Source organism: Hemicordylus capensis, chromosome 13 (genome assembly GCF_027244095.1).
Source record: "Hemicordylus capensis ecotype Gifberg chromosome 13, rHemCap1.1.pri, whole genome shotgun sequence".
In the NCBI taxonomy this organism is placed as follows: Eukaryota; Metazoa; Chordata; class Lepidosauria; order Squamata; family Cordylidae; genus Hemicordylus; species Hemicordylus capensis.
In genome coordinates, this window is record NC_069669.1 from 4,556,510 (window position 1) to 4,576,392 (window position 19,883).

General features: G+C 48.2%; 1 protein-coding gene across 3 annotated transcripts in view; it reads right to left on the reverse strand.

Annotated features, from left to right (window-relative positions):
- Positions 1-16,830, reverse strand: part of MYH11 (myosin heavy chain 11) — a 78,582-nt gene extending 61,752 nt beyond the window's left edge. Inside the window, exons 1-3 of one of the 3 annotated variants that reach the window (XM_053276302.1) lie at positions 16,681-16,829; positions 5,816-6,177; positions 1,459-1,615 (exon numbers count right to left, since the gene is read on the reverse strand). In XM_053276302.1, the coding sequence (XP_053132277.1) occupies positions 1,459-1,615; positions 5,816-6,160 (502 nt within the window). In that variant the 5' untranslated portion in view covers positions 6,161-6,177; positions 16,681-16,829. Of the gene's footprint in view, positions 1-1,458; positions 1,616-5,815; positions 6,178-12,278; positions 12,415-16,680 lie in introns of those variants that run through there. The other 2 variants (XM_053276303.1, XM_053276304.1) reach the window with 2 other exon arrangements.
- Between the last annotated feature and the right edge of the window lie 3,053 nt (positions 16,831-19,883).

The following is a 19,883-nucleotide window of genomic DNA, read 5'->3' on the forward strand; positions in this document are numbered from 1 at the left end:
ACTGAAGAGGCAAGATGCTTCTCACTTGGAATATAAACCTGAAAAAAGGTTTGTCTCTTCAGGAGTATAAAGCAACTGTGGTTCATCTGTCCAGGCACTTGAAGGGGGCCTTAACACAACTGAAGCACCAAAATACCACTCATTTCAAGGTTTGACCTGAAAAAAAGGCTTGCCTCTTCAGTGTTATAAAGCAACAGTGGTTCTTCTATTCAACAGTGGTCATCTATCGAGACACCCAAAGGGAGCCATAACAAGAGTGAAGAGAGAAGACGGTGCTTATTTCATAGTTTAGCCTAAAAAAAGAAAAAAGGCTTGTCTCTTCAGCAGTGTAAAACAACAGTGGTTCTTCCAACTTCAAAGGAAACCCCAGCTGTGAGCACAGGGATTCCTTCTACACACATTGTTTGTGTTTGCTTTAATAAGCTGCCTTCAATGACAGAAGGGGTGAGAAACAAAACTTAATCACTGTTGGACAGCAGCAGCACATCACTAAAGGAATGACAAAAACCGCTAACAACAACAAAGCAAAGTCCTGGCCACACTTCCTGTTCCCTCCCCACCACTAACTTTTCACTGATCTACACTGCACAGCTGCATTGGAATGCAGGAGTTGAGCTATACAATTCTGAAGCCTGTCAGGCAGGCTTCCCCTTTACAGTTGTAATGCAAAGAATTATGGTCACCCTAAATGAACAAGCAAACAGGCCATTTGTAGATGAACACGGGAAAGCATCTTAATACTGCTGGTCCCTCTAGCCTAGCAAAAGATTGTGCAAAACTGAGGAGACAGGGAGATTTTTTAGGAGGGAGTTAAGAGGAGGAATGTGAAAAGAGGCTTGTCTCTTCAGCAGTATACAGCAACAGTGGTTGGTCTATCCAGGCACCTGAAGGGGCCCTAACACAACTGAAGCACCAAGTTGCCACTCATTCCAAGGTTTAACCTGAAGAGAGGCTTGTCTCTTTGGCATTATAAATCAACAGTGGTTGGCCTATCCAGACACTTGAAGGAGGCCCTAACAAGACTGAAGAGTCAAGACACCGCTCATTCAAGGTTAAACCTCAAAAAAGACGCTCGCCTCTTCAGCAGTATACAGCAACAGTGGATGGTCTATTCAGACTTTTTAGGAGGATGATAATAGGAGGAACCTGTGTCCTAATCTGTACAACAACCCAGATATCAGTTAGTTCAGATTTCTGGGTATCTGCAACCCTCCACTCTAACTGGCAGAAGCTCTCTTAGAGCTCAGGCAGAGAGCAGCTATGCCCATTCCTGTGAAGCTCTATGTGGTGGAGCAAAGCAGACACCAGAAGTACACAAGATTTTTGCACAATGTCAAGGTATTAACATATCCAGGCTTGCTTTCAAGAGTCACCTGGAGACAGATGTTTGTTCCCAAGACAACAGGCCATCCTGGAGAGTGTGGGGTTTTTGCTACGCGGGGAGGTTTTCCAGCCTACCTTGCATCATGCTTCTGTAGGCGGTGTCAGCAATGGCATAGATGTGAGGGGGCATCTCGTGCCGTTTCTTTCCCTTGTACATATCAATGATTTTCTCCGAGTAGATGGGCAGCTGCTTGTATGGGTTGACCACCACGCAGAAGAGACCTGAGTAAGTCTGCCAGGGAGACCCAAGAAGGTGGCATGTTACATCTGCTGAGCTTTTCAGAAGTCCAAGGAACATCAAAGGGATGCACTACGGTTTGCTATTCCATGCTCAAGCAACTGGGAGGCTGGCTAGCTATTAAAAGATCTGGGCCTCGGGTCCCCAGCACCCTTTTCATATTGAAACACAATCATTTCATAGGAACATAGGAAGCTGCCATACACCAAGGCTGACCCAAGGGTGAAATCTGATATAATTGAGCAGATGGGTTCAAAGAACACCCCCCCCCCAGCTTCTGAGGGGGCTCCAGATCCACCCCTCCCTATTTTCTTCATTATCTCCCTCACTCTGAGGAGCCTCCAGAGAAAAGGACGAACATGAGCCCCCTCTCCCCTAGCTACCCCCCCACCAGTCAGACCAAAGGTCCATCTAGCTCAGTATTGTCTACCCAGGCTGGCAGCAGCTTCTCTGAGGTTGCAGGCAGGAGTCTCTCTCAGCCCTCTCTTGGAGATGCTGCCAGGGAGGGAACCTGGGACCTTCTACATTCAAACATGTAGATGCTCTTCCAAGAGCGGCCTCAAATCTTACAGGGCTCACTCATGTAGTCTCCCATTCAAATGCAAACCAGTGTGAAGCCTGGTTAGCAAAGGGGACAATTCATACTTGCTACCGCGACCTGCTCTTCACCCAGCACTCCCTATATTGCTGCACCCAAGAATAATTATGTATGTTTAAAAAAATCTCTAATATTATATTACAGCAGCTATGAAGGTGGCTGCAGCAGAGAGTCGGGAGAGGCCAGGTGTTCTCTCCTGCTCTGGCACCTTCACTGCGGTGCTTCCTTTCCGGAAGGTGTTATGAAGCGGGGAGGGAGCTCATAAGATTTAGGACTGAGCAATTCATTGGGGGCCCATGCATGCCCCATGAGCCCCCCACCCCACTCACGAGGCCCCCAAGCCACAGACTTGCACACTTCCTTCTCTCCTTCCCTCACACACAAGGCAGGAGATCCAAAGCTTCCACACCTGGCAAAAGACAACCCACAGTTTCCCACGGCATCCTAGCTCTGATGTGTGCACAACAGGTTTCATAAACCACCTCCTCGTTTAGGATCTTGGTCTGCAAGGTCCATCAGGTCTGTCTCATATAGAGAGCTGGTCTTGTGGCAGCAAGCATGACTTGTCCCCTTTGCTCAGCAGGGTCTACTCTGGTTTGCATTTGAATGGGAGACTACATGTGTGAGCACTGTGAGATATTACCCTTAGGGGATGGGGACACTCTAGGAAGAGCATCTGAGGTTCCAAGTTCCCTCCCTTACAGAATCTCTAAGATAGGGCTGAGAGAGATTCCTGCCTGTAAACTTGGAGAAGCCGCTGCCAGTCTGTGAAGACAATACTGAGTTAGATGGACCAATGGTCTGACTCAGTATGAGGCAGCTTCCTATGTTCCATTGCTATCTCAGAAATAGGACCCTAGAATAACGGGCTGAGTGTTCATTTCAACCAAATGTACAGCATTTCACACACCAGATTTCCCCCCACTGGTCACTTCTGCACCCTTTCCTCCTCCTAACTCTCCCCCCAACCCTCTCCCCATGCCTAGATTCAAGATCAGGGGCTGGGAACCAGGTGGACACACACCCAGGATGTCCTGCAAAGTCCTGCCTTTCCCTGCTCTGTTTCCTAATCTCTTATTAAAACTCCCAAGTATGTGGTTGCACAAAAGCATCATCAAATGCTGACCTTTTAAATCAACTATGTCCTTGAGCACAGATCTGAAGTCTGGGGTTTCCCTTTCGTGACCATATTAGGAGACAGCCCAAGTTTTCACACAAACGAAGCACTTTATAAGGCATTAAGCAAAGGCAGAAATATCTGTTGGCAGGACAAGGGAGCAGAGAAGGGCTGTGGTGGTGCCCTCCGCCAAACAGCATCTGTCGGCCGTGAGTCCACAGCAACTCGCTCTTCAGGGCTCTGTTCTGGCGTAGAGGCTTTTGGGGAGGCTTCGATGCACCTCCCATCCGTTCCTCACCCACCCCCCTCCCCAGCCAAGACTCAGTCTGGCCTGGGACTCTGCCTCTTCGCAGATGCAACCACAGCACCAATCCTGGCTGTGCAATAGGCACACCTGGATTCCCAAGGCCAGCAGGGAGGTCTCAGGGCTACAAGCCAGGAACAGACACAGAAGTGCCTTCATGTCCTGCCTGGGGATTTCCTGGAAACACTGAGTGCAGTGCTGGAAAGAAGCTAGCCCAGTGGGAAGAGAGCTGGTCTTGTGGTATAGCAAGCATGACTTGTCCCCTTAAGCTAAGCAGGATCTGCCCTGGTTACATATGAAAGGGAGACTAGAAGTGTGAGCACTGTAAGATATTCCCCTTAGGGGATGGAGCTGCTCTGGGAAGAGCATCTAGGCTCCAAGTTCCTTCCCTGGCAGCATCTCCAAAATAGGGCTGAGAGAGACTCCTGCCTGCAACCTTGGAGAAGCTGCTGTCAGTCTGTGTAGACAATCCTGAGCGAGATGGACCTATGGTCTGACTCAGTATATGGCAGCTTCCTATGTTCCTATGTAAGCAACCTTTGGCATTTTAGCAGTTGCTGAACTACAACTCCCATCATCAGTTTATTGTGGCTGGGGATGATGGGAGTTGTGGTTCAGCAACAGCCAGAGTCTCAAAGGTTACCAACCCCTGGGTCCAATAAAAAAAAAAGACCTCTCCTTATGCTCTTCATAAAGAATGTGATGCATCCCTAATAAACATATTTATCAGAAACTGTTAATCAGAATAGTTAAGAATGGAGTCTTCAGGTTCAGAGGCAGTCTACCAGAGAACCTCAGCATGGAGGCAAACAACTGTGGATGGCGATTTGCCTTCATCCTTGCCTTCACGCCCTGCTTGTGAGCTTTCAGAGGCATCTGGGTGTCCACTGTTGGAGTCAGAGTGCTGGGCTGGGTGGACCTTGGACTGGCAGGGCAGCATTATGTTTCATGGAAGAAGGGGACATAGGAAGCCGCCTCATACTCCGTCAGACCCATCTAGCTCAGTATTGTCTACCCAGACTGGCAGCAGCTTCTCCCAGGTTGCAGGCAGGAGTCTCTCTCCCAGCCCTGTCTTGGAGATGCTGCCAGGGAGGGAACTTGGAACCTTCTGCTCTTCCCAGAGCGGCCCCATCCCCTGAGGGGGATATCTTGCAGCTCACATTTAGTCTCCCATTAAAATGCAAACCAGGGCAGACCTTGCTTATCAAAGGGGGCAATGCATGCTTGCTACCACCATTAAGTGGAGATGGGGCCATACTAGCTCAGTGGCAGAGCATCTGCTTTGCATGCAGGAGGTTCCAGGTAAATTATTATTAATTATTTAATTATTATTTTGGTGTCACTGCAAAGGGTAGCTGAATTAGTCTGTTGTACACAAGAGCCCCTGGTGGCGCAGTGGTAAAACTGCCGCCCTCTAACCAGAAGGTTACAAGTTCGATCCTGACCAAGGGCTCAAGGCTGACTCAGCCTTCCATCCTTCCGAGGTCGGTAAAATGAGTACCCAGAATGTTGGGGGGCAATATGCTAAATCATTGTAAACCGCTTAGAGAGCTTCCAGCTATAGAGCGGTATATAAATGTAAGTGCTATTGCTATTGCTATTGCTATATGCGGCATTCCCACAATCACAGAGATCCCAGTTAACTCTTGATGAAAGACTGCCAAGAAGTCATCTCGAGTCAACAGCAGCAAGAGTCCCTTTGTACTGAGCTTTAACAGTACACAAAAAAACAGGGGGCAGGAGACCAAATGTGATGTGATTGTACCTATGCCGTGGGTGGGCAAACTTGGCCAGCTGTGTGTGGTTTCACCAGCACTGGTATGGGGACATCAGTAAAACACCACACAAAGAGAACCGTGAGCAACCATATCAAGATCGCTGCCTGCCTCCCTGCCTCTCTTATCAATGGATTCAAGCAGATCAATAATGTAGAGAAGGGGATGGAGGGACAAAAGCTGAAAAAGGTGCAGCCAACCAGGCACGTTGCCAGTTCTGAAATTTAATTGTAGAAATGCTCCCAGGAATTCAGGAGGGGTGGAATTCAGGCCAGAGCAAAGCAGAGGGACAATAAAGGAGCTGAATGCAATAAACCTCTCGCTCCCACTTTTGGAAAGAGAGGGGAAGCCCTCTTTGAAGCGGCCATCCAGGAAAACACATTCACAGCCAGGGACTTACATAGATGAGGCCAGAGAAGTATCTCTCTCGGAGGTTGTGCAGGACAGACGCTTCATTGAGGCAGGTCAACTCGGCCATGTCCTCCACCTTGGAGAACTTCGGGGGGTTCATCTTCTGGATGTCGTCCTTGCCGAAGGAGACCTTCTTGCCATTCTCGGCCAGCTCCACCAGCACCTCGTCCCCCTTCTCCTCCTTGATGCTCGCTGCTTCGAATCCATGCCTCTCGGACGGGACCCAGACCAGTTTCTTGGCCGACCAATCTGCCTGAGCAACGGGGCTGTTGATGAAGTTTTTGTCCACAAAGAGGAACTTTTCGTCATCGCTGAGCTGGCCTTTCTGGGCCATCTTGGCTCTGTGGGCACCTGTTGTTGGAGGAGAGGAGTTAAAGGAAAGAGCAACTTGGGAAGGAAGCGAAGACAGGCTTGAGAGCAGGCCTGCTCAACTTAGCCCCCCCCCAAGCTGCTTTTGAACTACAACTCCCATAATCTCCAGCCACAGCGGCCAATAGGCAGGGATTATGGGGATCGTAGGCCAACATCTGCAGGAGGGCTGAAGCTGAGCAGCCCTGCTTTAGAGAAAGAACATCAGAACAGCCCAACAAATCAGACCAAGTCCATCCCACTGCTTCCCAGAGTGGTCAACCAGATGCCTCTGGCAGGAGAGGAACACAAATGCCCTTCCTTGCTGTTACTCCCCAGCAATTGGAATTCAGTGGTATACTGCCTCTGAACATGGAAGCTTGATTTAGCTGCTGTGGCTAAGAATCATTGATAGATAAGAACCGGTTGCTTTGCTAGTCCAGAGAGAGGCTGATGCAACCCCTGTGCGCTGCAGAGGATTCTGCAGAATGACTTAACACAAGGACTCCCCAAGCTTGGGACTCCAGATGTTGTTGGCTGAAGCCACTGTGGCAAGCGAGGATGGGAGTTGTGCTCCAACCACATCTGGGGATCCCAGCTTGGGCCTCCCTGTCCCAGAGTGCTTGCTCAGCTTGCAGGCAGTGTGCTTGGCGTCAGAGTTGCCCTGCAGCAACTCAGAGAGAAAGCTGGTCTTGGAGTAGCCAGCAGGAATGGTCCCCTTTGCTAAGCAGGGTCTGGCCTAGTTAAATTTGAATGGGAGACTCCAAGGGTGAGCACTGAAAGATCTTCCCCTTAAGGGATGGGGCCACTCTGGAAAAAGCATCTGCATGCCGAAGTTTCCCTCCCTGGCATCCAAGTTCCCTCCCTGGCAGCATCTCCAAGTTTGGGCTAGGAGAAATTCCTGCCTGCAGCCTTGGAGAAGCTGCTGCCAGTCTAGGTAGACAATACTGAGTTGGATGGACCAAGTGCCTGACTTGGCAGAAGGCGGTTTCCTAGGTTCCTGTGTTACAAGGAGAAAAGGATAGTTTGATAATCCTTCAGAGCATGAACCTTGTGTGGTTATTCACCCAGAAGAGCAGTCCAGATTGTCAACTCCAAAGGGTGAAGGATGCTCCTTGTCACAGAAGAGAGGGAGAATGGTCCTAACATTCTCTTTAACACTGGACATGTTCGAACATGAAGACAGTGAAATGGCCTTGATTTATGGATCAAATAAGCAAGTATAGTTTCTAGTCTGTATGTGTAGTAGCCAGGAAATCTGGCCTCTGAATGAACTTTACAAGAATTATAACGTCCTATTTTAGAGGTACAGTCATTGTTTCGTGTAAAGCCTATCTGATTTTTAAACGGGACTACGGTTAGAGAAGCTGCTGCCATTCTGGGCAGACAGCACTGGGCAAGATGGGCCAATGGTCTGACTCCGTATAAGGCAGCTTCCGATGTTTCTACATTCCAGAGTGCATGCAAAAATATACCCAACACTCCCCACAGCTGCATGTGGCAAGGGAAGGAGGATTGTCCTGGTAAGCCAGCTGCCTTTCAGAGAAATCCTGGAGGAGCCTAACAGCTGGGAGAGGGCAGTGGTGGCTGCTGATGCTGCCAGCGGGGCCTGTTTGCACTCAACACACCTTCACAGGTTCAACTCCTCGCTGAGTCTCAACCAGCCTCTGAGAGAAAGACTATAGCTCAGCGAAAGAGCATCTGTTTTGCACTGCATCTCCAGGGAGGCCTATGAAAGCCCTTTTCTGTCTGAAACACTGGAGAGCTGCCAGTCAGGGTGCATAATAGTGAGCTAGCTTGACCAAGGATCTGACTCAGCTGAAGGCAGCGTCATGGATTTAGGGGGAGGGAAGTAGCTCAGTGGTAGAGCATCTTCTTTGCATGCAGGAGGTCCTAGGTTTGATCCCAAACAGCTCCAGGATGGGCTCGGAAAGACCTCGGCCTGAAACTCTGAAGACCCTCTACCAGTCAACATAGTACTACTCTAAGGGCCTGACACAGTCAAAGGCAATTTCCTATGAGACCCACAGTGTACCCCGGAACAGGAGTTGGACCAGCTGGTCCCACTCAGCAATTGTTTACTTGACAGCATTTTAGATCAATTGAGTCCAAATCCAGCAATGTTTTGGCCTTCCTAAGAGATGCTTCCTCTGCCCTCATTCCTCCGTGATGGTCTCCCACCCCCAAAACAATTTCCGATCTTCCTCCCACTCCCCAATTTAGTCTTCATTTGACAGTCTGAGCTCCAGGCAGTTAAAAGCTTCCTTTCCCTGTCGCAGCTCTCCACACACCATGCAGCCCTCCCCATGTCTGTTCTGCAAACACACAGCGTCATGAAACAGCAAAACTCTGGTCACGGCTTCCTGCAGCCCACAGCTTGTCAGGCAATGGGAGAGAGCGCATTTGATGCAAAGAAGAGAAAAATGCCTGCTGGGATTTTTCCCCCTATGCAAGCTTCAGTGTGAACAAGCTGGGCTGGGTCAGACCAAGGGTCCATCCGTTCCATCTAGTTTGGCATCCTGTTTCCGGAGAACTCCTCACTCAGCAAGGTCTGAAAGCAACAGCTCCCTCTCTGGTATTCTGCTAACCGGGAATACCAGGCCCTGTCCCTCTGCTACGTGGGCAGAGGCACCTTTTTAAAGTGGTCGACACTTTCAGGGAGCTGTCCACGACCCCAAGATCCCTCTCCTGGTCAGTCACCGACAACTCAGACCCTCTGTTTCCTGTCCTTCTTCAACCAGTTACCAATCCTCACATGAACCTATCCCCTCATCCCATGACTGCTAAGTTTTCTTAAGAGACTTGGATGAGGAACTTTGTTGAAAGCTCTTTGAAAGTCCAGGTAAACTATGTCAACTACATTACCTTTATCAACACACCTGCTGGATAAAGAAGTTCTCAAAGAACTCCAAAAGGTTGGTGAGGCAAGATTTACCTTTGCAGAAACCACGTTGTTTCTCCTTCAGCAGGGCCTGTTCTTCTATATGCTTAACAATTTTATCCTTGATAATGCTTTCCATCAATTTGCCCAGAACAGACATTAAGCTAACCGGCCTGTAATTTCCCAAATCCCCTTTTGAAAATCATTGGCTGCTTTCCAGTCCTCTGGTACAGAGCCTGATTGTAGGGATAAGTTATTTATCTTTTGCAAAGTTTTCACATTTGAGTTCTTTAAGGAGTCAGAGCAGTTTAGTTTCAATTTGTTCCCTCCTTTGGCTGTCTCTCTGCTTTTGTTTTAACACTGATGTTACTCTAATTTTAACTGTTTCAATTAGTTCTATTACTATACTCTTATTTATTATATGTGTGCTTAAAATATGTATATTCCACCCCTTCAGTACAATACTGCTCGAGGTCACTCACAAAAATAGTAAATCAATATAACATTAGTAAAATAGATACAATAACTAAAAACAGGACACCATTAAAACTAAATTTTAAAATGGAAAGTTAAAAACCCACCAGATATAGCTGCAGATACAACACTTCTCTAAAGAGATGGCTTTTAAAGTTCAGGGAGGGCACACAGCAAAACTCTTCCCAGAGAGCATTCCAAAGTAGGGGGGCCACAACTGAAAAGACCGTCTCTAGTCCCCTCCCACCAAATCTCAGAGAGCGGTGGGGCCATGAGCTGGGCCCAAGATGCTGAACAATACTCTCCTGTTTTGTATTCTTATTTGTTAGCTGCTTTGGGGCAGGGATATAACCATTCAAATACAGACATATTATTATCTCTGAATTGCAGGTGGGAAGCCATGAAGCTGGGAGGTGGCCGCTTGCCCAAGGCCACCAAATGGCTGACTCTGAGGGCCTTTGTGGTACAGTCCAGTGCAGCCGGAAAACAGGTAAATTTACTCAGAAGTAAGTCCCCCTGTGCTCAGCAGGATGGACTCCCAGGTGAGCATGCGTGGGTTTGCAGCTTTAGCCACTGAACACCAGCTGCTGTTGCTTGAGAAGTGTATAAATATTTTTGCACAAACAAAAAAAAGATGTGGTTCTTGTTTGATGTAACTTCTGCAGCCATGAATAACTTTCATCATCTTTGGAAATACAGTTTCATGAACTAAACCTGTCCTCTGCTTTTTTCCTTAGAATCTACAACCAGCTGCAAATTCACTGCGTAGAGAGGAGTGAGGGGAGGAGATCCCTTGACCTCATTTCTTCCCATCTGAAGGAGCTTCAAAGAGAAGCCAACTTCCCCATAACTAAAGAGTCAAAGTCATCTGTAAAGTTCCCTGGAAGTGTTTGCATAGATCCATGCTGGCTACCATATATGGCCATGTTCTTCTCATAACTAGCTGATCCACCGGGGGCAAGGGGGAACACCAACGATAACAAATTCAAAACAAATACCTTGTAGGGAACGACAAAGTCCTTTGCATGGGCAACAGTAAAAAAAATATATATATATCGTTTACCACTGGGCCAGTGCAACTGTGGTGGGAAGCAACAAAGCCAGAGGATGCCTCTAATGAGACAAGCTACTATCTTAGAAGAGCATCTCTTGGAGTGTTCTACTTCCCCAAAGCAGCATAAACATGGGAGGGATGCAAGTGTACCCAAAGGGCCATTTCTAATCTGATGTACTGAGACCTCTATAGGAAGCAGATGTATTGCACAATGTAAATTTATTTTAAAGCACACGCTCCTCTCCCAGCTGTGTCTTGGTTGCAGTAAGCTGCCTCCTGCAGAGTCAGACGCTTGGTCAGTCTAGCTGAGCACTGTCTACACTGACTGGCAGCAGCTCTTCAGAATTTCAGATGGGGGTCTTTCCCAGCCCTATGTGGCGGTGGTGTCGGGGACTGAACTGGAGACCTTCTGCATGCCAAACAGGGGCTCTTCCCCTGAACTGTGGTTCCAGCAACAAAATATCCATTTGTGCAGCTTTTCTCTCAGAATCGAATCATTTTTTTAGGTTCTCACACATATTACATTCCCAGGTGGATAGCTCAAAATGCAACATATGAAGGGGACGGAATGGCTACCAGACCATTCCTTGTCAAGCCATGGACCTGTTTGCTGCCATGTCCTGTGTGAAATGATGACCCTTAGTTAGGTGGCAGCTGCTACAGAAATGAGCAGGGCAGCTTTCGTGAGCAGATCTGACTGAGATCTCAAAGATGAGGCTTTCTTTACTGCCATCTACTGGCTTTTTCCTTGATGTACAGCCCTTTGGCAGAAGCACAAGCCTTTCCTTGCCTGCTTTACCCCATTCAGGGGGAAATGATGATAACACATACCCCCAGAACAGGGCATATCACACTCTTCTGGCTCCTTCTGATGGAGACGTGACCATGAAGCTCTCTGAAGGTGCTCCAAAAAACTACTGACATTTTAAATCTCTGAGCTGCACTTCAACACCACTTTCAGTACGTTTGCACCATGGTCTTCAGTGAATTCTGTGAAAGCTTCAGTGGGAGTTGTCAGGTAAGGAGTTTTAATTTATGGCAACCAATTCATTCTCACTTAAATAACCCACCAAGGCAACTTGCGATGTTGAAAAAGACCCAAACACAGCTATTTGCTAAGTGGCCCTTCTCTTGCTATTGTATTTACAACACAATCTTCTGCATGTTTACTTGGCAGCAAGTATTGATATGTTCAGTGGAGCTTACTTCCAGGCATGTTGCTTAGGATCACTGCTTCAGTGATTAAACACAGGCAAAAAAAAGAGAGATTCTTGCTGAATCTATGCTTCTAAGAGCCTTAAAGAACTTTAAGAGCCTTAAAGAACTCTGCAAAATGTTGCATCTTATTTCACACACATGTAACATACTTTATACCCCTGTCCTCTGAACCTCTGCCCAATTAGGGAACAATAATTACCTAGTTATTAACAAATACATCTCTCCTATTATTATAAAATGCATTTTTTTAAAAAGCTGCAGCGAATTTCCAGAAGGCAGTTATGCACTCAGCACAACAGCAATCCATGTGCTGGCTAGAACTCTGCATGGGTCCCATGGGAAAATAACTACCTAACTGCTGCTACAAAGTGAAGCAATTAATTCAGGCAGAGAGAGGAGCAGCCCTGGGAGCAGTTCTGAACTCGCAGCCGTGCCAGCTTATCAGGGAAATCCTTTCGCTGCGGAGAGAGTACTTACAGGAGGTCCAATTAGGCAGCCGAAAATGTGTTGGAGAGTCCGGAACCTGTGCAGCTGACAGCTGGGGCAGTCCAAGACATCTCTGCCTTTGCAGCCTCGCTATATAGAGGAGAGCAGCCTCAATGGGAGGGGCCCCATGACTGCCCCCTGCTGGAAAACCTCGTCAATGCCTGGGTGGCTAAGGAAGAGAGACCTGGGGGGAACATCACACACACCAGTGGGTCCGCTTTTAAGCACCTTGGCCGCGCACAACCCTGCTAATAAGCATCCTCCTCTGCTCTCGGCACAACTTTACAAGGTGGTTCAGAAATGATCAGCTTCCTTGTGTTTTGTCGTTAATCATTCCCCAGAAATGGAGCTTTTTCTGGTCCAAAGAAGTGCTGCCCACCTTTTTAACTCCTTCCTGCTTTCAAATGCAGCAAAAAATTCAGCATAAGTGGGGGGGGTAGGGGGAGAATCAGGACTGCGAGAGAAAGAGGCCCCCCAGCGTCTCCCTTGCAATAAAAAAAAAGCCTTATCGGTTTGCCGGCTTTTTGATGTGGGATTCAAGACATAAAACAAGCCTGAAGTTCCATGAGAAGGAACAGTTCTGGGGTGGGATGGGGAAGGGGAGGGGAAGATGCCTCTTCCCAAGTCAAGCCCAGGCCTGGACGGAGAGGTCCCGCTGAGCCTCCTGTGTGTTTACGTAACATTTAGAAACTTTGGACTGCTTTGAGCCTGACCTGTCTCTGGGGAGCCCCAGGGTCGTTTTTTCCCAGCTCCTGCCCCAACCAACTTTGCCGAAGGGGCTGTTTTGCTGGAGCCCAGATCCTGAGAAAGGGCTGTAAATAATTTATATATATAAATACCTCCCTCAGCCCTTAAATGGGAAAAGATAACTGTTAAATGGCTTGTGGCATGGGGAGGGGGGGGAGTGTGTGTGTGTGGGGGGGAGAGGGGTCCCTGGTTGTTGTGGAAAGGAGAGGAAGCTGCACCAGCTGCAGAGAGGGAGCCGAGGAGGAGGGCGAGGTGTCTGCAGCCAGCTGGGAGGGAGGGAGGAATCTGGTCCTCATCAAGTACCCAAAAACATCCAGGCTCCCTGTCCTCCCTACCGCACACAATCCCGTCCACACTCTACATCTCCCCTGCCCCAACAGCCTGTGCTTCTCAGACATCCCAAAAAGGGAAAGCAAGGATCCTCCAGGAATTCCCATCAACATACCGGATACAAAATGCCCAAGCAACCCAGCACAGCCACAGCCTAAATATGGAGCACGTCGCCAAGCAGAAGAACGTAAGGCAAGTCCAGCGGCTGGATCCAGCCAAAGTCGGTCCACCGAGCCCAGTACCCTGTTCCCAGCAGTGGTCAGCCCACAGGAAACACACAGCACCATACCCACAAACAGGAAGGAAGGAAATGGGAATGGGAATGGGGCAGTAGCAGGTTATTAAAGAGTCGATCCTGACACATTTCAGGTCAAGACCTTTCTTCACGAGAAGTAGTTTACAAAGCAGAATATTCAACTTGTAAGCAGCTTAGCTTACAAGAGCTACAAGAGTCTTTCACTCGAAACGTGTCAGGATCTGCTCTTTAATAAACTACTACTGCACCATTCCAGTTTCCTTCCAGCCAACAGGAAGCCCACAGTCATAAAGGTGATGGCAGGGTTTGCCCCTGGTATATGCAGAGGTACACTGCCTCTGTACATGGAGGCTTCATTGAGCTATCATGAACATAGGAAGCTGCCTATACCGAGTCAGTCCATTGGTCCATCTAGCTCATTGTTGTCTACTCTGACTGGTAGCTCTCGAGCGTGAAACTGAAACTGGTAGCTCTTGAGTGTGAAACGCTCTCCAAGGTTTCAGGTTGGGATCTTTCCCAGCCTTACCAAAAGATGCCAGGGATTGAACCTGGGACCTTCTGCATGCCCAGCGGATGCTCTGCCACTGAGCTAAGGACAGTGCTAATATGTAATCACCCATCCAAATGAAAACCAGGACAGACCCTGTTTAGCAAAGGGTCTTAGGAAAGGAATTTAGCAAAGTTCACGCCTGCTGCCGCAAGACCGGCTCTCCAGTCCAAGCAACTGATGGAGAGGAGAGCTGGTCTGGTAATAGCAAGCATGACTTGTCCCCGCAGCTAAGCAGGGTCCACCATGGTTACATATGAATGGGAGACTTGATGTGTGAAAACAGCCCCACATAGAGTGCATTACAGTAGTCAAGCCTGGAGGTTACCAGCATATGTACCACTGTTTAAGATCATTTACCTCTAGAAATCGTCATAGCTGGTGTATCTGTCAGAGCTGATAAAAAACTCTCCTGGCCACTGCCTCAACCTGAGAAACCAAGAGAGTTTGGGATCCAGGAGCACTCCCAAACTACATACCTGATCTTTCAGGAGGAGTATAACCTCATCCAGAATAGGCAGATCTAAACCAGTGTTCCCTCTAAGGCGTGATCTTGTGAGCATGTGCTCACAAGTTTTTTGATGTTCACTCAGTTAACTTTAGATCCCACTCAAGTTGAATCAGGAAGGCCCCATTCTGAACACATATGTACACATATTGTCTTGATACTACTGCTCAGAACAAAATTCATTCTGCACACAGATGGAAAAAATTAGAGAGAACACTGATCTAAACCATCCCTCAGGTCCTGATCCCCTACAGTCAGTATCTCTGCCTTATTTGGTTTAATCTTCCGTTTGTTATCCCTCACTAAGCCCATTATCACTTCCAGGACGGCTTTTAGGTCATGAGATCCGGTTGTAGGACACACAGTCTAAAGCAGTTTATCTACATCCTCAGGAGTCACAAACTGAAAGTGATCCAATCGAATCCTATAAATTGCTGGACACCTCTACGGTAGACTCTGCAATAACTGTAGAATCCATTTCAGCCCAAATACAAGAGATTTTATCCACAAAAGAGTCGTTGAAGACATCACAGTGAGTGACTGATGGCTCCAAGTTCAAATTCAAGAGGGAGGGGGCAGATACCTTAGGGTAACTCTCACAACCCTAGACAACTCTGCTAGAAATGAATTTACAGCATCAATGCAGGCAGAAAAGAACCACTTCTTTGCCTCCCACATTGCCAGAGCATAGATCTTCAAATGTGCTCTGAGTTGTGATGTCAGATTCGCACCAAGCCCTCCTCCACTTGCACTGTAGTCATCTTCCTTGCCATTTCAGCTCCTGTAGTTCCGGATACCACAGAGCTAATTTTGAAGCAGGTCAGAGAGGACACTTAGGAGAGATTGCGTCTACTGCTCTAGTGAGTTCATTATTCCAAGTTTGCACCAGAGCATCGGCAGAATCAGTAGCACAGCCAACTCTAAATCCTTCCAAGGCTTCTTGGAATCCTGTTGGATCCAATAACCTTCTCAGGGGACCAGCCTAACAGGTCCTAATAGGTTATGAGGCTAGATAGACAAATAGCCTGCCTTAGGTAACTTCCAATGTTTTTTCTAGAGCATCTATAGATCTGTGGCAGAGCTCTGCACACAAGAAGTCACTGGTTCTTGTCCCTGGCATCGCCAGTCAGGTTAGCAGGAGCAGGTGATGGGAAGACCCTCTGTCTGCCAGAGACATGGAGGTTTGCACCAGCCAAAACAGATCACAGGAACATAGGCCTTATACTGAGTCAAACCATTGGTCCATCTAGCTCTGTATTGTCCACACAGACTGGCAACGGCTTCTCCAAGGTTGCAAGTAGGAGGTTCTCTCAGCCCTATCTTGGAGATGCTGCCAGGGAGAGAACTTGGAACTTTCTGCATGTAAGTTGGCAGGTGCTCTTCCCAGAACAGCCCCATATCTCACAGTGCTCACATGTAGTCTCCCATTTAAATGCAAACCAGGACCAACCCTGCTCAGTAAAGGGGACAATTCATGCTTACGAACACAAGACCAGCCCTCCTCTTCATAAGATACATGGACAGAACTTCAAAAGGCAGCTTTATCTATCATACAAAGCCAGCTCATCAAGAGAGAAGGAAAGAACTAGCTGTGCCTTTCAGTGACAACGGTTGGGTCTTGATGAGTCTTGAGAATGCCAAAATAAAGCGGGAGAGGCCGCCTAGGACAATCCTTTTGACATCATGTACTAAGCGATGCATCCCTGCAAAGCCCATAACCTGATTGAAGCAATATAAACACTCCAACAAAATCGCCCTGCAAAGTTCCTTGGACACTAAAGCTGTTGCATAAATATCTGCACCTTTCAATGCCAGTAGCTTTAAAAGGAGTGGAAATTCTTTCCCCGGAATTTGCATTCACGGACATCCAGAGGCTGCTGGCAGAGAAGTAAGCCGCACAGAATAAAGGGCAACCTGTGATTTACAAAGTGATACAAACGGGGCTGGAAATTCAGGGCTGGGATGCTGAAGGGCCTCAATCCGGAAGCTGACTGAGCTCACGTACCTTGAGAGAGGAGGTTGCTGCCTCTGCCGCCGATGGGACCAGGACAATCTCAGGTGCAGAAAATCCGCTTTAGGGAGTTGGCAAACTGGACCATTGTCCGGAGAGGACTCGGATGACAGTGAAGTAGCCAAGGCCAAGGCCAGGGGCTTTCTGTTCTGGCTAAACATCACAGCTGGAAGATAAAAGCATCCACTTTGTTACTTAGTTGAAGCTTGCTGATGTTGAGGGAAGGCTCCGTTCAGAAGCAAGCAATCGTCACCAGAGCCAAGGGTTCTTTCTAAGACGAGCCCGCTGGCTCTGAGCAGGTGCAGAGTGCTCTTTCACACATTTGTCACACCTGCCCCCTTCTAAATGGGCAAAGGCGTTTTCACCCTTTGTGCTGCAGTCAGCCTTGCAACAATCGGGCGAGGGAGGCAACATGACGGGACCCAGGGCCAGCTTCAGCAGGTGAGATATTTGGGCACTGACAGGGGATGAGCAGAAAAGTGGAGAGCACTGCAGCCCTATGAACACTCCTGTGACTAAACATGGGATGCCCTAGAAAAGTCAGAACGCTGCATGAGAAGAGTCTTTGTCGGTGGGGCCGCCCACCACGCTTCCAGTTTAAGGTGGCTCATGAAATGCATCTTCTGCAACACTTCCCACAAATCCTGGATTCGACACTGGGGGAATTAAGGAGAGATTCTGCCTTGTCCATGGCACATACAAATGAGAGTACAGCTCGTTTGGGCCAGCAGAGGAGGAGAGCTGCTCTGGTGGTAGCAAGCATGACTTGTCTCTGTAGCTAAGCAGGCTCTGCCCTGGTTGCATCTGAATGGGAGACTACATGTGTGAGCACTGGAAGAGATTCCCCTCAGGGGCTGGAGCCATTCTGGGAAGAGTAAAAGGTTTCAAGTTCCTTCCCTGGCAACTCCAAGATAAGACTGAGAGAGATTCCTGCCTGCAACCTTGGAGAAGCTGCTGCCAGTTAGATCTGACTCAGTATAAGGCAGTTTCCTAGGTCAACTTTGTCCTGGTATTGCCCAGATAAAATATGATGGGGCCGCTCTGGGAAGTAGGGATGTGCACGGAACCACAGAAGCGTGGTCCCGCACTGGGGGGGGGGAGTGTGTCTTTAAGAGGGGGTGGTAGTACTTACCCACCCACCCCGCCGCTCTTCCCCCTCTGACCCTGGAGTTGGCAAAAACGTTCTTGGGGCGGCAGAGTTCCTCCCTGCCGCCCCTGCCCCCGTCGTCGTCTCTGTAAGGGTTAAACTAGAAAGAGCTGGCAGCGCGCATGTGCCCTTCGCGGTGCGCATGTTCGTCTTCGCCACTGGCACGCGCGTGCCGCATGTCATGTGGTGGGTGCACGACAGTGGCTAAGACAAACATGCGCGCCGTGAAGGGCACATGCGCGCTGCCAGATATTTCTAGTTTAACCCTTACAGAGACAACGATGGGGGCAGGGGCAGCAGGGAGGAACTCTGCCGCCCCAAGAACGTTTTTGCCAACTCCAGCGCCGGAGGGGGCGGGGAGAAGGAAGTACTACCGCCCCCCCTTAAAGACACACTCCCCCACCCTGCCGGAATTCCGGACCGGTCCGGAGGCCTTTTCTATGGCCCCGGACCGGTCCGTACGCACCACTACTGGGAAGAGCATCAGCCTGCTTGCGTGCCGAAGGTTCCAAGTTCCCACCCTGGCAGCATCTCCAAGAGAGGGCTGAGAGAGAGTTCTGCCTGAAACCTTGGAGAAGTTGCTGCTAGTCTGTGTAGACAATACTGAGCAAGATGGACCAATGGTCTGACTCAGTATAGGGCAGCTTCCTATGTCCAATGGCCCTCCGATAAGCTAAGGATAGAAACTGACAGGAAATAGGAATTTCAGAAAAGCCCACAATGGGTACCATTCTAGTCCCACATCCTGCTTCCCACAGTGATCAAGCAGGTACCCCACTGCAAAGCCCACCAGCAGGAAATGAAGGCAATAATGCTCCTGTGCTATTAGCTACCCAGCAGCTGCTATTTAAAAATAAGACGACTTCTAAACATTTTATTTTATTTTACTTAGCATATTTGTACACCACCCAAAACTCTGGGCAGTTTATAATGAAACACCACAGATTAAAGTTAAAAACATTAAAACAATGATAGGTTCTAGAAGCCCAATTAAACAAATCTAAACATGAAGGTTTCATATAGCCATCAGTGTTAGTAGCAGCTGAAAGGCCTCAATTTCCTCCTCCTCCTCCTGCATGAATTTGTCCCTTTCGCCTCTGAGATGCATTTGGGGACAAGTGTGGTTCATAAATACATGATGGATTATGTGAAGAACTTTCTTTTGTCCGTCCTAATAACAGCAGGTTCTGCAGTTCAATCCTGGGAGATGCTAATAATTTCCTTCTTCATGATAATCTGGGTTTCCTCCAATTGTGAAGAGGCCCTTCTACTGCTGCCCCCCATGCCAGAGATTAAGTGGGGGCATCTTTCAATTGTGGAACCCTAATCTTGCCCACAGCTCACCAGGCCCAAGTGCACGCGTTTTTGATGCCCAGTGGAAGCCTTTTAATTTACTCTTATCATTGCTGTCAGTGCTGCTCCCTGATGGGAGTAAACTTTCCCAGCTGCAAGCCAGTCTGCCATTTTCTTTGCAGTTTGTGTTTTTACCTCCTCTCAACGGCAAGCCATCTTGGAAGTGCAGGGACATGAAAGATGGGCAGGAAACAATTCAGATCATAATAAATAAAAAGGACTGCCCACAGCAGCCTCTGCGTGTGGAAGGAATGTAGGTTTCAATCCTGATGCAAAAGACGTTGTAACTTTGTTGCAGGGGTCAAATAGCTGTTTGCTAGGCTCCAACCAGCTGGACGCTGAAGGTCAGTCTTCTTCTCAACTATTTAGGAACTAGAGCAAGTCTCATGAAAGGGACTTTTGTAGAGCAATAAATGCTATCAGGGAATGATACTCTTTCTGCCGGGTGAACAAAAAGGCAACTAAAAGTTCAGCAATTGTGCAAGTATGCTTACACCCCGACATTTCAGTCCCTAAGGAAAACTGGCTGTACGTCTGCAGCTGTGGGCCCTGTGAATGCAAATTACCTGAAATGTACCATTATATGAATTCAAGCTAGTTTTTGGCATTAAATGAATTCATGCTAGTTTTTGGTGATGTATCATAATCTAATTTTCATTGTGTTGAACAGCACTTTAGAAATTAGTTAAGTATGGAA